The 27,541-nt window shown below is 38.4% G+C and overlaps 1 protein-coding gene across 1 annotated transcript; it reads left to right on the top strand.

Moving 5' to 3' along the window:
• The first annotated feature begins 63 nt into the window (after positions 1 to 63).
• On the top strand, positions 64 to 27,541 carry LOC137278344 (dual specificity mitogen-activated protein kinase kinase 1-like). The gene is made up of 11 exons (XM_067810626.1): positions 64 to 296; positions 6,057 to 6,285; positions 7,147 to 7,293; positions 8,061 to 8,138; positions 8,587 to 8,638; positions 10,261 to 10,385; positions 10,733 to 10,922; positions 15,525 to 15,613; positions 19,884 to 19,945; positions 20,840 to 20,885; positions 23,252 to 27,541. The coding sequence occupies exons 1-11, from the start codon at positions 232 to 234 to the stop codon at positions 23,342 to 23,344; spliced, it is 1,176 nt and encodes a 391-aa protein (XP_067666727.1). The 5' UTR covers positions 64 to 231; the 3' UTR covers positions 23,345 to 27,541.

Below are 27,541 nucleotides of genomic sequence, written 5' to 3'. Positions count from 1 at the left end.
ATGTATCCCCATTCCATTGGTCCAAACTAAAATGAATATTTATGAGAAAACAGGTGCTTGTACGTCACTTCCGGTGACTATGGGATATATGTACATTTCCGTGTCTGTCAACCCGACTGGATCGCGGAGTTGAGTGGGTGGAAGCAATTTCAACATAATTTTGCCGGGGCGGTTTATCGTTCATTTTGGTTACTCATGGTCTAAGACGTTGCTTTGCATCAACACACAGCCATGCCTCTGAAAAATCCTATGAATTTGACCATATCGGTCGCCGAACCCAATCAAGAATCGGGCGAGTAAGTGTAAAGTGACAACTGGTAGACTCATTGGTTCGGTACTGTACTTGCACCTTGAATCATGTCTGAATCCGAAGCATGGTTTGGAATGACGTAAAGGCATATGTTCCAACACCCGAAAGACATATTTAAGCCTCTTTTATAATTTTGACATTAAATAAGGTCCAAGCAGTCACACGCTGTTTCTAATTCCTCCATAATTCTTGTCATGTTTGAAACCGTTCGCATCTGTTTTTAAATGGTCAATACCATCTGTGGCATGGGAATTCTTCAACTGGTGTTAACTGGATTTTTAACTCGAAATAAGACGTAGTATAGATGACAATCCTGAACACTCTGTCAACACTGTGATCACTGCATGACTAACAGTCACTGCATGCAGGATTTGTTTATGTTGTTTAGTTATTTGGGTTAGAGTGCACCTACTATATCTTACTAATCGCAGTTATACTGTGCACATAGCCAATCTGCTACCCATGAGGATCCAGGATTAAATTCATCTTCAGCGACCCATGTTTGTCATGAGAGGCTAGTAATTGGATCAGGTGGTTAGGCTCACTATCTCGGTAGACACATGTAATCATATCCAAATTGGTAGATCACTGGATTGTCTGGTCCTTACTTAATTTTTGCAGACCCCCACCATATAGCTGGAATATTGCTGAGTGTGGCATCAAACAACAATCAATCAAAATCAATTGATTGTTGACTGGGTGGTCAAGATCAAGTTTTTCATGTTTATACTCAATGAAAGAAGTTGTTAAGGAAGTACTAGAACGTTTTCAATGTAAACAATATGTAAAAAAATAATGAAAATTTATGAATGTGCATAGCCAGAGTAGGATAAGTGACATGAAAGTAGTATGAGCTCTGCTTTCATTCTGATATTTTACTCATTTGTTTTGCATGTCTGCAGTCTATTTTGACCTTTTGCAAGAGCCTTTGTTACCAGATTCTCTCTTCTTTTTTGGCACTGATGAATTTTGACTGGCATCTACTTCATTTAGTACTTGTAAAAAAGTAGTGTAGTCAATAATATGTCCTTGGGCTTATTTTGGCATTAAGAGGTAAATACACTTTACTTCTTTTTGGTGGTTCTGTGTCCCTCACTTTCATGTGTGATGCAAAGGTATGACTGATTCTGTTTACAAGATGTTTTAATTTTGTCAAATTTTAAAATACCTTGTCACAAATAATTGTTTTGAGAGCCCCTGTTATTTTGTTAATTTGTTTCTCTGTTGTTTAACACTGCAGTCAGTCATATACCATTAAAAAAGTAGGGGATATTCCATTTTGTGAGCATACCACTAGCCAGTGCCAATGCATATGAGAAAAAGTGATGTATACGCATACAGATGAAACATTTCCAAAGGAATGGCATAAATTGTCACATTTTTCATTAATTTATCTTCATCATCTGATTCTTTCTTGACTTCATTTGCTTTTTATCAGTCTTGTAAATCCAAAATCCCCTACAGTTTTTGAATGGCATATATCAGCCTTCTCAGGCTGACCTGAAAATACTGACATCTAAACCAGTCATCGGTATTTGAGTTTTCGATATGTGTCACACCCTGTTGGTCAAAAAGGACCCATGAAGGTCACGGGGTAGAAAGCTTGCCAGAAAAGGTGACTGTGCTTGTCGTAAGAGGCGACTAACGGGATCGGGTGGTCAGGCTCGCTGACTTGGTTGACACATGTCATCGGTTTCGTAAAACTAAACTCACTCACTCACTTTTCAAAAAGACAAAGTTAGAAGTAATTTGTCCTAAAAATACATCAGTGAAAGTCCCCTATATTAAGCAAGACTACACTACCACAGTGTTAGTTGATGCCCAATTCAACTCATAATCAAGTAAGTGTTGATTAGTCCATTGAAGTTAGCTTCTGGACCTGTGCCTCTCTATTTTGTACAAACAAGCTCATTCAGCAAATCTTCACCCCTCAAATGTGCTACAGTTTGGCTTCACTGTCATGGAAACTAGGAATCTAGAAACTAGGAAGCTGGGACAGTCGGTATGCTGGAGGGGTGATGGGTAGCTTAGTGGTTAAAGAGTTCACTTGCCACAATAAGGGCCTGGGTTTGATTCCGCACATGGATACAGTGTGTGGATCCCATTTCTGATGTTCCTGCCACAATTTTGCTGGAATATTGCTAAGAGTGATGTGAAACTGAACACACTAATTCAAAATGCTTAGCCTGTGTAAGCTTAGACTCCGTATTATTTGTTGTTCAGCTTCGACTGATTCTAAACAAACCCTAGTAGGAAGTTGTGTCAGCTAACCTAATCAACCAACCAATCAAAACACAGCTTACCAAATCACAAAAGTTCACATTTGCACATACTTTTTGAACATTTACCTCGAAAAAACTTGTGCCTCAATGATTCCAAAATGCTATTTTCCGCACAATCACCTTTTTGCAATGCACATGGATCACAACAGTGAGTCACAACGAACCCAAAACAGTAGCCCTGCTGTCTGTTTGGTTAAATCTGTTCATCTCGCATTTAATTGGACAGCCATAGGTTGCTCACTAGATCAAGGGTTGCCTGATATGACCGTCTACTATGGTTTGTTAGACTCAGTATAAGCAGTGTAATCTTAATAGTGAGCCCAAGTTGACTTAGACTCTCGGAATGCTGCTTATTCAGCGGTAGATGATGCAGGGGTACAGTTTCCCTGAGAAACTCGACACCTTGTAACATTTTGAAGAAGAACATGAAAATCATTTTAGAAGAAGCAGTTATGAATGTTGATTGGATATGTCTTTTTCCATTACCAACAACTTTTAAATATTATGGTACTTCAGTGACTTTTTCTCAGCTAAGTACACTGTCATTGAGTACGTTTGCTAAGCAGGCATGTACAGCCTTGTGTCACACCTGATCAAAACTAGAGTTGTGACGATCAATCGATACACAAGTTATCGCGATTCAAGAGCTGCATGATACAATACAGCGATGCGATTGTCATGTATCGATTCAACACTATACTTACATACTTAGCAGTCTATGAAAACGCCGTCTCCCGTTTTATTTAGATTTTCGTGGAAAATATTTCCATGGACATGCTCCATGATACATATCGTATCGTGGCATGGGCGTATCGTCACAACTGTAATCAAAACTAACTTAAATGTAATGGAAATGATTTTGAAAAATCACTTGGCCTATACTGACAGTACAATAATAGTTCTATACTAACAGTTCAATGTTCAATCAATGTCTTTCAATTCACAAGTGTTTGAATCTGAAATTATTCCATTCACATGTTTTAAATTGTTTGCATATCTAACAGTTTAAATGCATAATTGGTACACAATAATTATTTTTCAATGCTTAAATTTTCTATGTGTATTTTACTCTAATACGCAGCTTATCTGGGCCTCTGTGTCATAATTTTTTTTTAAGTTGTTTCAAATAATGATGGTCACTTCAGAGAACAGGACATTTACTAGTTATGCTTAAGACCCGTGTTTGATTTCCATTTTGAAGCCCAGTTTATATTAATAAAGCTCTAATATTGCTAAAGACCATACTCGCCTGCTCACTCACTTCTCAGCTTCTTTAGGATCATACATTGTTTCACGTTTCTTTCTGAAACTTTGGAAGTCACAAACCATGCAGTATTTCTCCATAAAACTTTGTAAGCACTTCATATGTCATGCTTTAAGCAACTGTGATCAAATTCAGGGTTAAGGTAGGTCACGAAGTAACCTATCCTTGTATAGAAAGATGACTGGGCAGGAGGTGGTCAGGCTTGTTGTACATTGCTAAATATGGGGATCTGTTAGTTAACCTGTGTCCTCATGTAGTTCAATATGTTATCTATTGTTAATTAACTGAAGTAATTTCATTAAAAGTGTAAGTTTAATTTCATCTGTTACATGTGTGTACTGAATAGATAATAAGCTGTGGAAGCAGTGATTGAAAAATGATCAAGGTGAGTTAGATGGAGCTATAGCAGTTAATTATTCATGCTTGTCACTGTATGTCTAACACCTCCAGAATGTTAATAGTCTGACATAAGCTATCAAGTACACACTGAAGGACTATAATTAGGTCTTTGTTCTTACTATACCTTTTACATTTTTTTCCTTTATATTTTTGTAACGATTTGGGTTGGTAGTGGGAATGAGTGAGGTGGGGAGAGTGAGAAAGGTTTTGTGTGGCTTTTAGTAGTATTTCAGCAATATCAGTTGAGGGAACACAGAGATACCAACACCTACGTTTTTGGGATAATTATTACGACTTTGACCAATTAATTGCGCTGTTACACTTAATATGCAAAACTATGTTTTCTACAGGTTTTAGGAAAAACTGTCAAGTGGATAAAATTTCACAAGGAAGTGTTGCATAACACACTCAGGGGTAAAGAAACCGAAATATACAAACAGAAATCGCTTATTCTTAGATTGTGCTGATTCTAATTGTTTGGTAAGGAATTAAGTATCTTGTGTTACCTGTCCAATAATTTTTGATGCATGGAGTTTCATCATGATTTCATGTGTATTTCTGTCTGTAATATTCCTTTTGTGAATATGTGCACTACATCGAAGCGAACGGAAGACAAGTATTACACTTTTTTAGTCTACATTACACTTTTTGACTCAATATTATGTTTAGGCCCAAAACAGGTTTGGCATCTCTGGGTACACCAGAAATAGACTTCATACATTTTTCTCATTATGGAAACTGAACCCTGGTTTTTACATATCCATAATTTGTTACAGTCAAATAGTTTGTTTTTTTTCTTCTTCACTACTTTATTACAATATTAAGCTTAAATGCAGAAAAATGATATTTGTGATGAATTCAGTGTTATGCCTCACTCTGCAATATTCCATTGCAGATAATTGAGTCTCAACGAGACAGTCCAGTGATCAACAGCATGAGCATCTATCTTAGCAGTTGAGACACAATATGTATTGGCAAGCCTGTCCACCTGATCCTGTTAGCCACCTTTTTCAACAAGCTTGGATTACTGAAGAAAAATTTAATCTGAATCTTCTCTTTCTCTTTCCTAATTCTGGAGTTTTAAAATGGCTCATTAAGATATTGTTGATGTGATGGTAAATTTTAACTCACTCAGCTGATTCGCAGAATTCTTACTTGATTGCTTGCATGCTATTTTAGTGTATCATAGTATGTTTCTCATCATCAGTTCACTGAAGTGAAGGATGAAATATATTTTTTTTTTCAGTCGACAAAACAATGGCGCTGCCAACCTAGAGGCATGCTATTTTAGTGTATCATAGTATGTTTCTCATCATCAGTTCACTGAAGTGAAGGATGAAATATATTTTTTTTCAGTCGACAAAACAATGGCGCTGCCAACCTAGAGGCATGCTATTTTAGTGTATCATAGTATGTTTCTCATCATCAGTTCACTGAAGTGAAGGATGAAATATATTTTTTTTTCAGTCGACAAAACAATGGCGCTGCCAACCTAGAGGCATGCTATTTTAGTGTATCATAGTATGTTTCTCAGCATCAGTTCACTGAAGTGAAGGATGAAATATATTTTTTTTTTCAGTCGACAAAACAATGGCGCTGCCAACCTAGAGGCATGCTATTTTAGTGTATCATAGTATGTTTCTCAGCATCAGTTCACTGAAGTGAAGGATGAAATATATTTTTTTTTCAGTCGACAAAACAATGGCGCTGCCAACCTAGAGGCATGCTATTTTAGTGTATCATAGTATGTTTCTCATCATCAGTTCACTGAAGTGAAGGATGAAATATATTTTTTTTTCAGTCGACAAAACAATGGCGCTGCCAACCTAGAGGCTCTTCAACAGAAATTAAAGGAACTGGACATAGATGACCAACAGAGAGAAAGATTAGAGCAGTTCCTCACTCAGAAGCAGAGGGTTGGAGAGCTTGTGGAGGAGGATTTCGAGAAGCTAGGTGAACTCGGTGCCGGGAATGGAGGAGTAGTCACCAAGGTCCGTCACAAGCCCTCGGGACTTATCATGGCTCGGAAAGTACGTTCTCCTTATTATGCAAACTTAGGAAAGTAAAACAGGTGTGCAATACGAATTACATGGTCAAATTCTGTATTGCACCCCAGATTCTGTATTGAACCATTGCCGGTTCTACTCTCTCCAAAGCTCGGCACTTTCCAGGATTTTTCATAACAACTAAATTGTGGGAGTTGCTGAAATGTTCGTTGCTTGACAGACAGATTTGGTAGTTGTATAGCTTGTACGTTCTTCATACTAGTTTGTATGTATTAAAATTTGAATGATTTTCAGTAGAGTGCCTATGGTAAGTTGTGAAAGTGGGACTTAATTCATGATGTCATGCAGAGGAATGTGTGATCCACCCATGGAGTGAAGCCTGAATGATTTGTTACCTTCACTACATATGCACTGTGTGTATTACCATCTTCAAATGCACTCGTTTAATAAAGACGAGAAAGGTGAGACCTGTGAAGATCCGGGGTAGAATAGGTCTTCAACAACCCATGCTTGCCACAAAAGACGACAATTTGTCGTAAGATGTGACTAACAGGATTGGGTGGTCAGACTTGATACTTGTCTTTGGTTCCCAATTGTGCAGACCAGTGCTCAAACTCTTGTTCACTGGATCGTCTGGTTCAGACTGTTATTTGTAGACCACAGCTAAATAGATGGAATGTTGCTGAGTGTGGCATAAAACTAAACTCACTCTGTCACTAGTAAATGCGAACATACGTTGTTGAATATACACTCACTTGTATGTGCAGTTTCCATTGTTGGATATCACCATGGTAAAACGATAATCTTGCGTAGATTCTGTACCCTGACAGAGGATTATGGACGGAAAAGGTAGACATGGACCTGAAGGTATGTTGATTATTTCAGTTGATTCATCTGGAGATCAAACCGGCTGTCAGGAACCAGATATTCCGGGAGTTGAAGGTCCTTCATGAATGTAACTCCCCATATATTGTGGGTTTCTATGGTGCATTCTACAGTGATGGGGAAATCAGCATTTGTATGGAATATATGGTGAGTTTGTAGCCCTGTACGGAATACATTTTGGGTTTGTAGCATTGTAGGGAGTATATGATGAGTTTGTAGCCCTGTAAGGAATATGTGGTGGGTTTGTAGCCCTGTAGGGAGTATGTTGTGGGTTTGTAGCTCTGTAGGGAATATGTGGTGGGTTTGTAGCCCTGTAGGGAATATGATGTGGGTTTGTAGCTGTGTAAGGAATATGTGGTGGGTTTGTAGCATTGTAGAGAATATATGATGAGTTTGTAGCCCTGTAAGGAATATGTGGTGGGTTTGTAGCCCTGTAGGGAGTATGTTGTGGGTTTGTAGCTCTGTAGGGAATATGTGGTGGGTTTGTAGCGCTGTAGGGAATATGTTGTGGGTTTGTAGCTGTGTAAGGAATATGTGGTGGGTTTATAGCATTGTAGAGAATATATGATGAGTTTGTAGCCCTGTAAGGAATATGTGGTGGGTTTGTAGCCCTGTAGGGAGTATGTTATGGGTTTGTAGCTCTGTAGGGAGTATGTGGTGGGTTTGTAGCTCTGTAGGGAATATGTGGTGGGTTTGTAGCTCTGTACTGAATATGTGGTGGGCTTGTAGCTCTGTAGGGAATACGTGGTGGGTTTGTAGCCCTGTAAGGAATATGTGGTGGGTTTGTAGCCCTGTAGGGAGTATGTTGTGGGTTTGTAGCTCTGTAGGGAGTATGTGGTGGGTTTGTAGCCCTGTAGGGAATACATGTTTAATCATCAACTGAAACAAGAATAACAATTAGTGTATTGTTGCAGGATGGAGGGTCACTAGATCTGATACTGAAGAGAGCTGGAAGAATACCAGAACCAATACTTGGTATCATCAATGTAGCAGTGAGTAGCTAAAGGGTTATCTTGGCAGATTGATGTACCACGGTGAATCCTTGTATACAAGGTGCAGGTTTTTGTGTCCCAGACTTCACATTCCTGAGTGGTTTTTCTTGTATGAGAATTATTCTGATTGTTTATCCTCTACCTCGATGTATTTATTAGTGGTTTGTCTTGTACCAGGGACCCGTGAAGATCTGGATTAGAATTGGGTTTCACCTACCCATGCTTGTTGTAAGTAATGAATCAGCGCTTGAGTCAGCTAACTGCTGAATGTGGCTACAAACAAACATGTATCTGGATGTCTACCTGCATTGCTTGTCCACTGGAATGTATTCTGTATACAAGATAACGTGCCATAAATCATGATTCAGCAATCATTTGGTAATAGTTGACTAACATGCACGCCATCATCTTGTGCCTTTGATAATGAAATATGTTTCTTTGGTTTCAGGTTTTAAAAGGTTTAAGTTATCTGCGAGAAAGGCACCAGATTATTCACAGAGGTAAGTTTAAGGATGAAAAGACAAGTAATTTATGCTGTTTGGGGCTTTTTTAGGAGAGTTCAATGCTCAACATAGGTATAATGGTAAACTGTGCCTACTCTCAATAATCTTTCATAAACTGTTTGGCATGTTCATTCTCTGTCATACTTCATTCAATTGAAAGTCAACTAAGCTAAAGGTCAGTGTTTTTGATTTCCATGACTGTCTGGTCATGGTTCAAGTATTCATGTAAAATGCCACCATAGTAGCCTTTTATGGCCTTTACTTATGGATCTGTTTTCAGAATGTAATGAAATAAAATGTGTTTGTCGTTAGTTGCGAGTCTCAAATCAGAGTTAACATTACTGGAGAAACCTGCGTTTTTCATGTAAAAACAAAAGATCATGCAAAAAATATTTTGCATGCATGTTTTGGACGCATAAATTCTGATCTGCTTAATTTTGAATAGTACCTTAAAACAGCAGTTTTAATTATTTTATTTCTGCACGCAATCGTACAAAACCTACTGGAACACTGCAGATGTTTCATTTTGAGCATGTATTTTGACCCATGTTTGACATTTGACCTTCATTAATGATATGACCTCCATGTATTTACTGACACTAAAACATTATAAAAGTAAGTGACAGTGGCTTGATTTGCATAAAGTAGCCTAACAGTATGTCAGTTATTCATGTTACATTAGACTGTTAGCTTTTGATTGGTTCAAGACAGGATTATATTTTAGCATACTCAAAGGTGTTTCAGAGAAAAATCATCTTGCACAAGTGTTGACATTCATATCACCTAGGATGATCACCCATTTGCTGTGGATAACGGGAAGTAACTCTGTTTTCATCAGACCCGTGAAGGTTCAGGGTAGAATAGGCCTTTAGCAACCCATGTTTGCCATAAAAGGCGACTATGCTTGTCGTAAGAGGCGACAAACTGGATCGGGTGGTCAGACTTGCTGACTTGGTTGACACATGTCATAGGTTCCCAATTGTGCAGGTTGATATTTGACTGTTGTTGAACACTGGATTGTCTGGCCAGGACTTGATTATTTACAGATGTCCGCCATATGACTGGAATATGGCTGAGTGCGGCGTAAAACTAAACTCACTCTCTCACTCATTCACTATTTGCATCATTTGCTACAAGGTTGTGTGAAAGTGGACAATTTCCTGACCTTCATGAACTGATGTCAGTAAGATCAGATCTTTGTGATTTGGGGTGGTGTACCCAGTGTTCGAGCCTGTCAGTTTTGGATATATAGACACATAGACTGTCACTCACTCCCTTCATGTCAATTACAGAGGTGGAAATAACCCACAGCTGATGTCCCAGTACAGTGTTTTTTCTCTGTAAGACAAGCAAATTTGTACATCACACTGTACCGTGTCCAGCTGACTTTCCAATGTTTTTACATTGTTTATTTTAAAAAAGCAAAAACAAAAATTGGTTGGTATTGTGGAAATATCATCTGGACACATGATTTTACATTTGCCACTGTACCTGAGTATACTAACAATTTCAGAGCTATTTCCACTTCAGAATTAACAACTATTAATGTTATCATGGAATTTTTTTAAACATCAGTAGAATGTATGGATTTAGTATGTAATTTTACCTTGATTTTGCAGATGTGAAACCCTCCAATATCCTGGTCAATTCAAGAGGAGAGATAAAGATCTGTGATTTTGGTGTCAGTGGTCAGTTGATAGATTCCATGGCCAACTCCTTTGTAGGAACACGTTCCTACATGGCGGTAAGTTGATGCTCACAAAGTCCTGCATCATGTGTATGGATGTAATGTTGTACTCACACGGTCCTGTATGGCAGTAGGCCACATGGTCTTAATTTGGACTTGAGGCTAGGTTCAATGTGTGAAGCCCGTTTCTGGTGTCCCCTGCTGTGATATTGCTGGGATATAGCTAATGACAGTGTTGAACCAAAGTCATTCACTCACTCACTCTTTTTATGTTGACAGATTCTATTTATCCATACAAGGGTAGGCTTAGACATCATCAGGTGTATTTGTGATGTATCAGTACATGACTGAATCATCACACCCCATGCTGGTGTTTGCTTTAGTAGATTGTTGTTGCTTGACAGCCGGAGCGTCTACAGGGGACACATTACTCTGTACAGTCGGACATCTGGAGTCTGGGGTTGTCCCTTGTGGAGATGGCTATTGGCAGGTACCCAATCCCACCCCCAGACCCCAAGGATCTCAACAGTGTGTTCGGGGAGAATGTCATGGTGGAACACATGGAGGCTGCCAAGTCAGGGAAGCCTTTGAGAGGTCAAGTACATTTTGTATCTGTAATATTGAATTCATTGATTGGATGTCGAAGCTGTAGAATACCATAAGTATTCGAGATTTATGAGCCAGTTTACAAGTGTTTGTTCCTCAGTAGAACCAGGGATGTTTTAAGTCTGAGTTCCAGTTAACAGTTTGTTATTAATGTGACTTTGTGAAATATGACTTCACTACTCGAATGTTTGTCTGTTTGTCAGCTTCTTTCTGTTCAGCAGTAAGTATATGGAAACTGTAACGTTTAATCATTGACATCATGGTGGAATCTAGACACTACAAGACTCAAACGGAACTGGTACATTCCTTTATCCTGAACTTACTTCTTACGGACTTTGTATCTTTATTCATCATGGATGTGACTGGCAGTATGCTTTGATATCATCATGAACACAGGACTGACATTGTACAGTGCCTTCATCATGAACACAGGACTGACATTGTACAGTGCCTTCATCATGAACACAGGACTGACATTGTACAGTGCCTTCATCATGAACACAGGACTGACATTGTACAGTGCCTTCATCATGAACACAGGACTGACATAGTATATTGGTTTCATCATGAACCAAGGACTGACATAGTATATTGGTTTCATCATGAACACAGGACTGACATAGTATGTTGGTTTCATCATGAACACAGGACTGACATTGTTTGTTGCCTTCATTATGAACACAGGACTGACATTGTACAGTGCCTTCATTATGAACACAGGACTGACATAGTATGTTGGTTTCATCATGAACACAGGACTGACATTGTACAGTGCCTTCATCATGAACACAGGACTGACATAGTATATTGGTTTCATCATGAACCAAGGACTGACATAGTATATTGGTTTCATCATGAACACAGGACTGACATTGTACAGTGCCTTCATCATGAACACAGGACTGACGTTGTTTGTTGCCTTCATTATGAACACAGGACTGACATTGTACAGTGCCTTCATTATGAACACAGGACTGACATTGTTTGTTGCCTTCATTATGAACACAGGACTGACATTGTACAGTGCCTTCATTATGAACACAGGACTGACATTGTACAGTGCCTTCATCATGAACACAGGACTGACATTGTTTGTTGCCTTCATTATGAACACAGGACTGACATTGTACAGTGCCTTCATTATGAACACAGGACTGACATTGTACAGTGCCTTCATCATGAACACAGGACTGACATTGTTTGTTGCCTTCATTATGAACACAGGACTGACATTGTACAGTGCCTTCATTATGAACACAAGACTGACATTGTACAGTGCCTTCATTATGAACACAGGACTGACATTGTACAGTGCCTTCATTATGAACACAGGACTGACATTGTACAGTGCCTTCATCATGAACACAGGACTGACATTGTACAGTGCCTTCATCATGAACACAGGACTGACATTGTACAGTGCCTTCATCATGAACACAGGACTGACATTGTACAGTGCCTTCATCATGAACACAGGACTGACATTGTACAGTGCCTTCATCATGAACACAGGACTGACATTGTACAGTGCCTTCATCATGAACACAGGACTGACATTGTACAGTGCCTTCATTATGAACACAGGACTGACATTGTTTGTTGCCTTCATTATGAACACAGGACTGACATTGTACAGTGCCTTCATTATGAACACAGGACTGACATTGTACAGTGCCTTCATCATGAACACAGGACTGACATTGTTTGTTGCCTTCATTATGAACACAGGACTGACATTGTACAGTGCCTTCATTATGAACACAGGACTGACATTGTACAGTGCCTTCATCATGAACACAGGACTGACATTGTTTGTTGCCTTCATTATGAACACAGGACTGACATTGTACAGTGCCTTCATTATGAACACAAGACTGACATTGTACAGTGCTTCATTATGAACACAGGACTGACATTGTACAGTGCCTTCATCATGAACACAGGACTGACATTGTTTGTTGCCTTCATTATGAACACAGGACTGACATTGTACAGTGCCTTCATCATGAACACAGGACTGACATTGTTTGTTGCCTTCATTATGAACACAGGACTGACATTGTACAGTGCCTTCATTATGAACACAGGACTGACATAGTATGTTGGTTTCATCATGAACCAAGGACTGACATTGTACAGTGCCTTCATCATGAACACAGGACTGACATTGTTTGTTGCCTTCATTATGAACACAGGACTGACATTGTACAGTGCCTTCATCATGAACACAGGACTGACATTGTACAGTGCCTTCATCATGAACACAGGACTGACATTGTTTGTTGCCTTCATTATGAACACAGGACTGACATTGTACAGTGCCTTCATTATGAACACAGGACTGACATTGTACAGTGCCTTCATCATGAACACAGGACTGACATTGTTTGTTGCCTTCATTATGAACACAGGACTGACATTGTACAGTGCCTTCATTATGAACACAAGACTGACATTGTACAGTGCCTTCATTATGAACACAGGACTGACATTGTACAGTGCCTTCATTATGAACACAGGACTGACATTGTACAGTGCCTTCATTATGAACACAGGACTGACATTGTACAGTGCCTTCATTATGAACACAGGACTGACATTGTTTGTTGCCTTCATCATGAAGTCAGGACTGACATTGTATGTTGCTTTCATCATGAAACCAGGACCGACATTGAAACATTATTATGAACAAAGAAATGTTCATGATTTATTGCTAGACAAATACGAAAAGATCTGCTGTTAACTCCACAAAGCATATCTATTAACATTTCTTGATATGAGGGAAAATCCATCTCTCAGAAGTAACATAGAAACCTTGATGTAACAGAAGGAACAGACGAGGGGTCATCGCAGTTAGTCATTATGTTGATCTGATACGTCAGGTGAGCAAGGGAGAGACTGTCAGTAGTATACACGTCTAATCAGAAAGTTAGTTTACCATTTTGAAAACAAGATGTCATGAAGCTGTTACATGTCATAGCTGATGGGGGAAATTTCATGATTTCCATAATTTGAGTGAGCACAGCGAAAATATATTGTGCACTTTACTGTTTATATGAATATTTTCCGAAAATTTACCCCAGGGCTGTAAGGCCTTCTAAAATTAATTTACGTTTTTACTGAAATAGGGAGATATCACATGGGTTTAGATTGTTATCAGAACCAGAAGTTTTCTGCCTAGTTTTAAGACAGTAAGACATCAACAGCTGAAGGTGAGCTGCAGAATGTGACCTGATGCATGTGACCAAGGACCTACTCCTCGTCACCTTGAATTATGCATGATTTTTCATCACAGACTTTTTTTCAGCCTTCAAAGTACTTCTAAGCTAATGTATTTTGAGTGCAAGTGCACTAGCCTCATGTCAGGGAGTAAAAGCAGCAATTTGTAAATTGTAGTAACTATTTACAGGCTGCCCCGGCGAGTTTGAAATTACAGGAGATGGGCCCCTGCCAATGGCTATATTTGAACTTCTAGAATATATTGTAAATGAGGTAATCTCAATGTCATAATATGGAACCAGTCCACTGTGCAGACTTTGCCATCTTTAAGCACTGTATGAATGAGTTACGAAAACATCTTCCTTCACACACATCTGGCACTGATAGGGAACTCTTCAATAATGTTGGACAGCTGGTGTGGGAATCTGAAAACCTTTCGTTCATTTGGAACCCTCGAGTAGATTTGTCAGCATTCCATACTAAATTTTGCTTTTGGGGAAACATCCACAGCATGCATGGATTTGAGCAATACATTTTTTCCTGTGCTGCATGGCACATTTCACTTAGCTTCCTTACAATAATCCTCAAGCTGCCAGCTTAACTGTGACCCAACTCATGAATAACCATTAGCATGATTAGGAACCGTGAGAAAAGGGCGTGTTTTTTTGTTGGTGTTCACATTGTCATAATGTTGTTTTAGGAAAGACATGTTGGTAAAGTCACGTTGATAGTCACTTGTTGATAAAATCTGGTGCTGAGACAGCCACATGTTGATAAAGTCTTTGTTAAACAATCATAGAGTCCACAGTTTCACTGTTAACATATTTCCAACCTAGAGGAATAGACAAAGAAACCTGTTACAACCCTGTCTTCCTCGTCCATGTTGCAGTAAAGGAGTAGTCACTTCCTCATTGACCTACAGACACAGCTTTCCTAAACAATCTGTGACAAGGAATCCTCAGGCTGTGACCAACAAATAAGGGTTTTACAGATGTTGCAAAAACATGTTGAGGATTGTATCTGGCACTCTTTTAGAACCTCCTTTTACTCTCCTATGATGAACGAGGTGTTTGTACTGTCTATGATCGGAGGAAGGTGTTTTCAGTCTCATGCCCTCAGAATGTTTGTGTCCTCAGATATACTTAACTGTAACATTTCCTACTCAATAACCAAATTTCATAAATTTCATTCAAGGAAGCAGAACAAGCCTGTACTTACCTGTACATATTTGTGTGTTTCCTGTCAAGTCTGAAACAAGGGCAGATAACTCTGATTTCTTGAGGTGGAGGTGTTACGGTGGTCATGTCATCTTGTTTACTGATATATATTTTTTGTTATTTTTGTTTTTTGCACTTTCTTCTTGCTTTCTAGGCAGCCGAAATAGCTATGTATGCCCGCCGGGCGCTGACGCTCCCAGACCCATGGCCATATTTGAGCTTTTAGATTACATTGTGAATGAGGTATGTTAAGTGAGGGAGATGCGGCAGTATATCTCTATCTGCGTATACCGTATAGTCACCGAGAGCTGTCAGGTACTCTGTGTCTCAGATGTTGCACCATTCATTTCCACTTTTCTGTTACCTGGTATTTCTGTGTGAAATCAGTTAAGTTTTACCCCATTGTTTGCTGTGAGATTCTAGTCATTCGAATTTCATCACTTGCTTGAAAATTGCACCCAAATCTTGATTTTTGTTAATTTGCAACGAAATGTTTTATTTTGCACAAGTCATGCCATTTCATCATGGAAGAGCTCTTACTCCCTGTCCAAAGAAGTGAACAATATTTAGTCAGGTCAGTCTCAATGACACTTGTTCACTTAAAAATGTTTTGATACCAACTTTCCTTATTCAGTATTTCTTTTTTTTGAATCAAAACTTGTCCAACATCCTCAATGGCGCCATCCTGGTCCTTCCAAAATTAAAAATAACTTTAATTGGTTCGACACTGATTTCTCTTTTATCAATCCTTTCTCATTTCAATTTGCTCAAACATTGCTTATCTGTTTTGATTGTCATGCACAACAATCCCTTCGTCTGGTCCGCTCCCAGTCTACTTCCAGAATTCATTTGCTCTCGCATGACCTGACAAGCTCATCTGGAACTGTACGGTATAGGGAGATAGAGGGAGTTATTTGCTATTAACACTGAACTATGAGACCTCTACACGTAGCTAAGTCATCACATCCATATCAACACTCTGCACTTCTGTGACCATGTCATGATGTTTTTATTTATGTTTTCATTTAATTTCTTTGATATTTTTGCTGAGTTGTTTTTCTGCATGTGATTTGTTTCTGGATATGCATTGGTCCGAAAGTGGTATGTTACTTTAGTTTGCTGTGTGTAGGGTCAATATGGTGATGTAGTGGGACCTGGGTTTAAATAGGGTTGTTGGTGCCTGGCATGGTTTGGGAGAATGTGGGTTTGAGATGGGTTTAAGGTGGTTATGGGCTAATGGTTTAAGATTGCTATGGGCTAATGGTGTAAGGTGGTCATGGGCTAATGGTTTCAGATGGGTTTCAGTGTTTCCACTGGCATTTTTAACAGATGGACATTGTGAGTTACTAGCAAATCCAGTACTGGTCATTTGAAACTTTACTGGTCAGGTGATCACGCTTTTCATTGTGTGCGAAACTTTGTACCTTACCTAAAATGTAGAGTCAATTCCACTAGTTTTAGTCTGGGGTTTAGTAAAACTTCAATGTCAATATGAAAACATAATCTTTTCCAAAGAGTAACAAAGTTGAAAGAGAAAATATAAAATTAATTTTAAAATTTGGCAGACACAATGACTGACAGACTTTGATAGCTATAGATGGGGTTAAGGAGGGTATGGGAGTGATGTCATTAGATGTCATTAGATGTGTTTTTGGTGGTTTTGGACTGATGATTGGAGGTTGTTAGGGGCTTATGGCTTGAAATGGTTTACAGTGGGTAGTAGTCTAATGTCTAATGATCAAACCAATAGCTTGAAATGGTTTACAGTGGGTAGTAGTCTAATGACTTGTAATTATCAAACCAATAGCTTGAAATCAGTTTAAAGAGGTGTTTGTTCTCTGACTCTGTGATTAAGATATGCTTGAAGATGCTGTGGGCTAATGACTTCAGATAGATTTTAAGGGGTATGTGTTGTGATTGGTGTAATTTGGGTTGTGGTCTGATGTTTAAGGTGGGTTATAGGTTGTCAAAGTGTTTACTTTCTGTGACCTGCTCACAGAATTTCAAAATATTTCAAACTATGAACAGTATAGATTCACACAGATAGATGATATGTTCAAAAGTATTAAAGACTCATTTGAATGTTTTTGAATTTCTGCAAGAAATGTTTAAATGGAGTTGTGACAGGTTGAGATAACGATCTTGTGTGTGCTATCCGCACTGATTGTTGTGATGTTTCTATGTCTACTGTACAGTGTCTTTGTACATCAGCACTAACTTGTACACATGGTTTTAGTTTGATCATTTCAGTGGTCTGGCGGCAAGTACAAATTGTCCGCTGAAACCAATCATGCTGTGTTTTATCATGGTGGACAGTTCTTTTGCATTTGCTTCAAATTCTTTCTTTGTGTTCAAATGTTTAGATGCTTAAATCATGCTCTGTAATTGAAGTGCTGTAATTTATGTTTGCCATATTTATGCCATAAGTATGCCCTCAAAACCATTCTTATTTTATCGTTTAGACTCGTTGATTTTGGTAATTATTTGGACTGTTAGTGCATGTTGAGCATGGAAGTGTCGTCAGGTGCTCTTCAACATTCAGCATGTCAGCTCCAAGATTCTAGTCTCATTTTCCTTTTGTTTGTTTGATATGTGGCACACCACTGTGAACCTAGAGGTCTCATAACTTGTTTGATTTAAGTATTTCTAGTCATTCACATCCCAGACCTTGTTTCACGTCTCTGTTATAATGAACAACAACTTGCTGACTCCGTAACATACCTCACATGATGATGATGGTGATGATGATGATGATGATGTCACTACTGTGTGAAATAACATGACTACCAAACCTTTTCTCTCCACACTTTTCGTGGTTGGCATGTTGAAGTATCTTATAATTTCTTGGTTGGTAGCTTGTGGTCTTGTGCAGATTTGTTCTACTAGTTAACCCCTCATTTGTGAGGGCCATAGACCACCACCTGGCTTTCATATTTTGCTATTAGCTATTATATTTGGCTGGTCTTGTTTACTTTGGCAGAATTTACCATAAAAGCTTTTAGCTGGTGTCATTCAGTGAGTAAACATATGCTGTGATGTAGGTTGTGATGCAGTGAATGTTGTCAAATTGTCCGTGAATTTATGGATATGTGTTCAGTTTAGGAACATTTTTGTTGTATTTATTTCAGTATTTATGTGTCAGGTAGATGATGAGCATGTCCGGTTTTGATCGGTGTTCTTTTGCAATAATGAACTATTGCCACTAGAACTTCTAACTGGTTTAGTGAGACCATGTGTATTGAGTTGTGATCACATTTAAAGGACCACCAGATGTTTTGGCTAAACTGAGTCCGTCTGAATGATATGTCATGCTTGAATCCTTTGTTGTCAGCTCACAAAACATCCACAAGGTCTTTGCCTTTACGCCTAAGACCTGGTTCGATTCCCCACATGGGCAAAATATGTGAAGCCCATTTCTGGTGTCTTTGCTGTGATATTTCTGGAATTCTACTAAAGCTGGGTAGAACCAAAGTGTCTCTTTTTTACACCTATGTGTCCATTATGATGGCGACAATTCATTTATCCTGTGTGTCGTGTGTGATATGTCCTTAGTTGTAACACAACTCAGCAAGTCTTCTTTTGATAGATAGCAGCTGAATTTACTGCAAGGCACTTATGATATCTTCATTTTGTTGCCATTGCTGGATAGATTTTCTGTTATTTTTTCATCTTTTCCTGATGAAAAGACTTGTCTGCTACAGCAGTGCACAGGCATTCTTTACACACTTGCTTGTATGAGTCATTTTCATAAATTCAAAGACAGAGTGGCCTCAAGGACAGGGTTTATTCCCACCTACAGACGACTAGTGAAGCCTGTTGTAGGTAGCCTCTGCTGTGATTGTGCTGGAATATGGCTAAAAGTGGCTTTGAACCATCCATTAATAAGTTTGGCATAAAACACCAAACCTCTCCTATCTGCCAGCCTGTATTAATTTTGGTTTTAACATGCTGACAAATGATCAGTACAGTCAAGGGACTATCGTTTCCGGTCATGGAGGCTGCTAGTGATCATATACTCATGGAAACAAATAAAGGAACATAGAAAAGTACAAGTGTTCCTTTATTCTTTTCCAGGTTTCTTCACAAGGTATGATGTATTGCACTGTGGGTGAAACTTTGGAAATAAATAAATAACTTTTGTAATTTCATGTGTTCCCTTATTTGTTTCCATGAGTATGTTTCAGACACTTAACACAAGGATGTTGGTAACAGGCAATGTGCAGACTTAGACGTCTCTTTTAATGGTTTTAATACTAAGTTAAGCTAATTATTAACAAATGAGCATTACATGATTGATTTGTTGATGATCTGAAACATAGTTTTTGTACTGATTGTTAATTGAAGTATAAATTAAACATTTGTCTGTTCAATAAAGTTTTGTCTCAAATGATAAGAATTGCTGAACCAGTTTCAATTTTTGTGATTGATGCTAATGAAACTTGGTACAGAGGAGACCCTTCCACGTTTGCAGCCAGATACGAGGTACATGTGTTTGCTGATGACTCTGTTGCAGGCTCCACCATCACTGCCTAAAGGAAAGTTCTCAGAAGAGTTTGATGACTTTGTAGAAAGATGGTATGTAGCCCAATCAGTTTCCTGTTTTGTCAGTGCACACGTTAAACCTATCATTTCGGGAACTATGGATTATTTGTTGCCAACAAACTAATGATCTAAGTTCAGATCCTAACAAAAACTTGCAACATTTCTCATGATGAGCAGATAGGATGCAGTTTAAGATGTGACTAGGCTTCTTTGACTGGCATTCTAGATGTTGGGTAGATGAAGATTGAGGACCATTTTCATGGATGTGCAAATTCTTTATTCCGTACAAGTGACGTTTCAACATACATTCTAATGTTATTGTATTGACACCACTTGCTTGACAGCAACATTAGAATATGTTGTCAAAAACATCACCTACACAGAATAAAAGTTTTATACTTGTGAAAATAATCCTCATTCTTCCGTGTCTATTTTTTTTTTTTTAATATTACACTGTTTTTCATAAATGAAAAAAATATGTTCCCAGATTTCAAGTAGACACTCTTTTGGAGTGATCTCACCTTAAGTTGTTACTGACTTGATGGGCAGTGTTTATTTGGCGACTAGACTTTGATAGCATTTACAAAGGTGTTGCACAGATTGGTATGATAAGGGTTTGTTTGAGGTTAGTCAAACAAAGAAACACATGTTTCTTGCTTGCTTAAAACAATGTCACTAAAACACTGTTGGGCAGCTGAATCTAAGGGAGAAACAGGATGCAAACATAGATGAAGAACTGATGGAGGGATGTATGTTGATTTAAGGTATACACAGATCAATGTTGAACCTGTACAAGCGAAATGTATGTGTGTAAGGTAATACTTGCACAAACTGGTATAAACTGCTGCTGTATTGTATCATATTTGCTTATGCATATGAGTGCATTTGCTGAGCTAGTTTAAGTTAAATTGTTAATCTCTTTCACAGTCTGAAGAAGTGCCCGTCTGACAGAGCCGATCTACAATCTCTTATGGTAAGTCTAACGTCATGTGTAGCCTCATAATGAAATGTCTGGTCCGACACCCTGTAAATCTGTCACCCTACGGGACTGAAATAAAATGCTGGTTTAGACAGGAGGCCAGAGTAGATACTGATAATCTTTTTTCCAACATGGCTGTCATTTACACTGGTCATCTCTTTAACCCCTAGTGTTTATAAGACAACCAAGGTAATCCTACAAGCTGATTCACTGCGCAATCTCTACATCCTGATTATCTAGTGTGTCAAGAGGATTAGGTATTGGATTTTGGGTCATTGGACTGCTCAGACCCTACCAGTTTAGACAGAGTTAATTGCAGTTACGTTATTGCTTGTTGTGACCGGAATGTTTTGTTGGTATACAGAATAGACATTGCCCGGATTAGTCAATGTGGTAGTTATGATAATATTGTTGTTAAATGGCAGGACCAAGTTTTATGCTGGATGGTTGCCGGTGATGGCAGGTTTCAATATAAGTAACAACAGAATGAATAAATGATATTTGTCAAACGTGTGCTGGACAAGAGAAATAGAAGACTTGGGTGCTGTTGTACAAACAAGTTATGGGAGTTACGATCCATTTTGTTCTAAGATTTCTTTGTTCAGTGACTGTTTTCGTTAGACTATAGTTAACTTGTTATTCTTGGTGGGTAGTCCACCACTAAGCTGCCAAATGTAAATTGTCTTTGGACCATTTATGATATAATGAACATGCTAATATCTATTTCACGCAAATATATTTAATGTCTGGTATTTTGTTTTCATTTAAGAAATCCAAAATAGTGACAGTTGCAGTGCAAAGTAACACAAATTAGAGTTGTGACGATTAATCGATACGCAAGTTATCACGATTCAAGAGCTACACGATACAATACATCGATACGATTGTTGTGTATCAATTCAACACGATACTTACATACTTAGCAGTCTACGAAAACACCGTCTCCCCTTCTATTTAGATTTTCGTGGAAAATATTGCCATGGACATGCTCCGACTGAGATAATTTTCACAAATTTATTTTGTTATCTGTGCCAAAAAGTCAATGTTGATCCCTGCTGTTCCATTTTTTGGGAAAACACTACTTTACTGACACATCTAAACATTTTTAATAAAATGTCTTTCATGATGACATGTTTTATTTTTCTTGGGAGAAGAATACCTTCCCTGAAATGATAACATACAGCACATTATTTCCAGTACTTTTATTTTTCTGTATACAAGGACAAAATATCGTGATCGTGTATAGTATCGTATCGTGTGTATCGGACTACCAGTATTGTGATACATATCGTATCGTGGCATGGGCGTATCATCACAACTCTAACACAAATGAAAACAAATCTGAAGTCATTAAGCAGATCAGTGTTAACAATCATTATGCAGACCCATGCATATTGGTTTCCTGAACCTCAAACACTTTGTTTGCATGGAATGTTCTTTTGAGTAAACAGCTATGACAACCATGTTTTCAACTAGAAGTAATCGAACATATAAGCTGATATTTAAGGTTACTATGCTGAAAATGTGTAACCCTTGCTTATGAGAATCATTACTAAACCAGAAGACTGTTACTAAAGGTGTTTTTCTACCAATCATGCACCCAGAGGCATGGGAGTTGTCCTGCTGTAAACATGTTTTTTTTAGACATCATGTTATTTACCAGGATTAGAAGTACAAGTAAGTTTCTTCTTAACGTAGCTCAACCTGTGAAGGTCCTGGGGTAGAATAGGCCTTCGGCAACCCATGCTTGCCATAAAAGGCAACTATGCTTGTCGTAAGAGGCGACTAACAGGATCAGGTGGTCAGGCTTGCTGACTTGGTTGACAAATGTCATCGCTTCCCAATTGTGCAGATCGATGCTGAATGTTTTTGAGCTCTGGATTGTCTGATCCAGACTTAATTATTTACAGGTCGCCGCCATATAGCTGGAATATTGCTGAGTGCGGTGTGAAACTGAACTCACTCACTCACTTAAGTTGTGTATGTTTTTTAGTGATGTTATTTATTTAACTGGAAGTGCTTGTGACAGTGTTCATTCTCTCAGTAAGAGATGGATGTAGCTACTTCTGTTCCTGTGTTTTGAAAAATACTGCTTTAAAATCATATGTTCTTTACACATGAAGACTGAGTTTGAATTCATCTTCAGAAACCCATGCTTGCCGTTAGATGTGACTTAGAGTCATAAGACTTATTGTCTCCCAATTGCACAGATTTACTTCATGCTGTTGATCACTGGATTGTCATTTGTTCATTTCAGAATGCCACCATATAGTTGGAATATTACTGAGTGCAGCAGTAAACAACAAACAGTGAAACACAGTGAAACATTCAGTTGAACAATCAATCTTCTGTTCTTGCAGAATCACAACTTTGTAAAGAAATGCGAAAGCAGTGAGGAGATCAATATCGGCCAATGGGTTTGCAAGGTGATGAACATTAAGGAGGCCAGCTGAGGACGGAATGACCTTCCTGACAAGTGTGAGCATGTAGAGTGTATGTGTGACTGAGCATGAATGTGTGTCCAAAGACTGACTGCCAGATAACGAATCCAAACATCAAAAAGGAAGAAAAATGGCCACTTTGATTCACAAACAGATCCTACCTTTAATCCTGTTTGGAGATTCTAGGTAGTTCTTCTAAGTGCACATTTATAGCACAATTTATTTTAATATTTTAGTGCTAAAATTCCAGTGCTATAAATTTTAATGTAATAGACTCTAGTAGAAATAACATCCCAATTTGTACCTTAATATGTTCAACAGGATGTTTGTCCACTCAAGTAAGTTAAAATAACATTGTTGGAAAAGTGCTACTATTTGTGTGTGAAGTTTGAGCTAACATCATACTGAAATGAAAATATGCTTCTTATGAATAAATGGTTATGAGTATGTTGTGCTCAAAGTATGTATATAATCATTTTTGATGATCTGTAGGTTTATATAGTGAAGTTGACATTGCACCACGTTTGCTCTTGAAAAAAAGTCATCATTTATGATATAAGCAGCCTTAGAAATTCATTCTTTTGAAAACAAGTCCAGTAGACAAATGTTTGCCTGTTCACAAAAATGTTTATGATTTTCTTGTGGTTTGGTCAGATCCAGTTGAAAATTTGAGAACTGGTTCAAAATTACAAGTCTCCAAATGCTGCTACTCAGCGAGGATTACCATCAGTGAAATGTGTTGTCCTTGGCACAGCATAGTTTTTTTGAGTCAAGTTAGAAACTGACATGAATTTCTAAGGCTGCATCTCATATTGTTTCTAGAATGAAAGTCCATATCTTTGTTGTTTAACCGGAGATGTTCTAGGTTTGCCTTGATACCAGTAACTCGGTAGTGGACAGTGAGACAGCAGTGATCAGCTCCAGGTGATTTGACAAGGGCATAGGAAGTAGGGCATCCTCCATAGACACTGGGCTGTATGACCTGTTGATGTAGACGTACAAGTCTGTAGTTGGACCTTTTTTTCACTCCATTGTGTCTGTGTCAGTGTGTTATGTCAGACACCACAGGTGTTGTTTGACAGTGATGTGTCTCCAGTCAGGTGTGTTTTATCAGATTCGACTGATCTTTCTTTAAGGATATGATTGACTACGTGTGTCTCCCGATTGATAGACAACTCTGTAGGTTATTACACTTCACAACAGTGTCTCCCGATTGATAGGAATCTCTACAGGTTATTACACTTCACAACATAGTGTCTCCTGATTGATAGTTAACTCTACAAGTTATTACACTTCACAGCGTAGAGTGGTGATAGGTTACTCTGCAGATTACCATGCTTGACAACATTGTGTGTCTCCTGATTGATAAGCTACTCAACAAGTCATAATGCTTGACTACATAGTGAGTCTCCGGATTGATATGCTACTCAATGAATCATGCTTGACTACATAGTGAGTCTCCGGATTGATATGCTACTCAATGAATCATGCTTGACTACATAGTGTGTCTCCGGATTGATAGGTAACTCTAAAAGTCATTATGCAAGACAACATAGTGTCTCCTGATTGAAAGGTTAATCTAAGGGTTTTTATGTAGGGTAATGCTTGATTACGTTCTGTGTGTCTTCACAGACATTCATGGTGCTATTGTGAAACTGAATCCCAGTTAAGACATGGTAGTCATTTGTAGAATCAGAGGCTTCTGAGACATAACTGTTCCTCTCTGCTTCTAATTAAAAATTTTCCTTAAAGGATTGTGTGAGTAGAAGACTATTAGCCAACAAGGAGGGGCTGACTAGACTCCACAATTTCTTCCTATAACCAAGATTGTAGATATCATTTACTATATTTGCATTTAACATTTTTGTATTTTGTTCTTTTCAAAATTCAGAATTACTTATTTTCCCAGTCATAGTCAAAGGTGCCTGGAATGGCATTTAAGGATTTTCTCCAGAATATAATCCTTTCTTAGTTGGTGCTTGTAGACAAACAGTGTGGGAAGGAGGTACGGACTACACCACAGAACTAAGATAGTGTTCACAACAGGATGAAACATGGCTATCTGATTCATTTAAGCAGTGATTTGTTCGGTACACATATACATCTGTAAGAAAGTATAAATTGAACTTTATATATATTTGGGACAATTTTATCAATAACAGTATAGTTACATATAATATAACCATATTACATGTACTGATATTTTACCATTATGAATATTTTCCCAATCCTGTATCATTTAGTTCTGTACTCATCATTAATGTGACATTATTGGAACGTTCCAGAGCAAATAGACAATCATAGGTGGCATAGCAACCTTCAAAGTAATTGTTATTTCTCCATAGAAATACAGTGGAAGCTGTCTAAACCAGCACTCATCAGGACTGAAGAAATTATCCAGTTTAGACAGCATACCGAATTTTAAAGCTGACACGGTTACCTCAGACTAGAAATGAACCAGTTGTGTCTCCCTTTGATAGTTTGTTGTATCATGGTAAAACATGTACAAGTATACCAACATTGTCTTTGTCGGAAACCATGTAGCTTTAACGCAGGATTAATTAGTGACAACACACATCCGGCCAACTCCTCACCACTTGCAGGATTAGACATGGCTGATTACTGTATAAACACAGTTTGGAGCAGCTCACTTCATGCTGAGTTTTGGAATTCACAGCGTCCAGATTGCAGAGCTTTTACATGGTGATAAATATACTAGTCATAGGACTCGGATTTTATGCCGGTGTTGACAGCTTGCTGGATTAGACAGCTGCTGGTTTTGACAGCTTTCACTGTAACCTTAATCTATTACAATGTAATTTCTAATAATTACAGTATGCAGTTTTCAAGATTTTGAATGCCAGGATCTTTGCAGAAAACATTTACATGGTGTACTTTTGTAGTGTGATGACTGTAAAATGAATGTTGTTTTGTAAAGGAGGCTAATGTTGCTGTCCAGAGGAATGTTGCAAGGATATTGTCAGTGCCAGCACGAAGATCATTCATTGTATATGTTCATTGTCTATTATCATCATCCTCTATTCCAATTGCGAAATCTGATTTACCCATTCTGATATGGAGCGACAAGATGACAATATGTGTACGAAGTTTGTGTGACTGCTTCTGTTTCTGGACTGATGTAGCAGTGGAGGAAATTATACACAGTGTTATTGCAAGTGACTCGTGTGTATTGTGTATGTTTTGTTAGTGTGTCCTGTAGTGTAAGACACCAGAATTCCAGCTTGTTCTCATCTAGTATTAGTAGTGTAAACCTACATACCATTTGTGACACTATGTGGTGGTCAAATAAGCCATGTGGAGAACATGCTTACTAGTCATGGTGTAGACCTGCATACAGTACTTTTGGTGGCCACAAAGATCTTGTACAAGACCTTTATTCCATAGTATTGATTTTCAAGCAGGTGTTCAAGGCGACCTGCATTCCATGCTGGTAGAGGCCACAAAGGTCTTGTACAAGACCTGTATATCATGCTATTGATTGCCAAGCAGGTATTCAGGACAACATGTTTTCCAAACTATTGGTGGCCACACTGGTAGGCTGCTTATCATGCTCTAGACCCAGATCAGATCACAGTTTTGCTCTACCTTCTTATCAGAAATGTAAAAATTTTACAAATCATCAGTCACGGCCATTGTCAACAGGACATAGATTAGCCAAACAGCTACATGATGAGACAAGGCTGACCCAGCAGGACCCACATTGTGCCCTTTCACAGGCCTCTCCACAAATGGCTCGTGTTTAAGACTGGTCTCAGCAATATTCCAGCTATAGGGTGGCCTCCACTAATGGTTTAACGCCCAAACCTCTTAGGCTCCAACCTCTCTCACCAGCCAGGACAAACCAACAGAAGGGAGCGCTTCCCACAGGGGCAAACTAGCAGTACACATGTACATAACCATTGCCTACCACACGTTTACTCCATAATGCTAGTGATATTATTTATTCTAGTAATTTGAAAATGATTATATACCATTTACATATTTGTAAGTTGTTTCCTTGGAGAAAAGTCCTTCTATTTTTCTGAACTTTGAGATATTTGATTATTAAAATAAATGTTGTATGTATATTTCCATTTAAGCTGGTGTAATGCCCCGTGACCTGTGTGTCTATGAGTAAGGCAGATGATTGATATTATAGCATAGTCTGCCTTTTAAATGCATTTAATAAAGATCTATATGGATATTTCA

The sequence above is a fragment of the Haliotis asinina genome, chromosome 3 (genome assembly GCF_037392515.1).
Source record: "Haliotis asinina isolate JCU_RB_2024 chromosome 3, JCU_Hal_asi_v2, whole genome shotgun sequence".
Classification (NCBI taxonomy): domain Eukaryota; kingdom Metazoa; phylum Mollusca; class Gastropoda; order Lepetellida; family Haliotidae; genus Haliotis; species Haliotis asinina.
The sequence above is the reverse complement of the archived record's forward strand: the minus strand, read 5'-3'. Positions and strand labels throughout refer to the sequence as shown.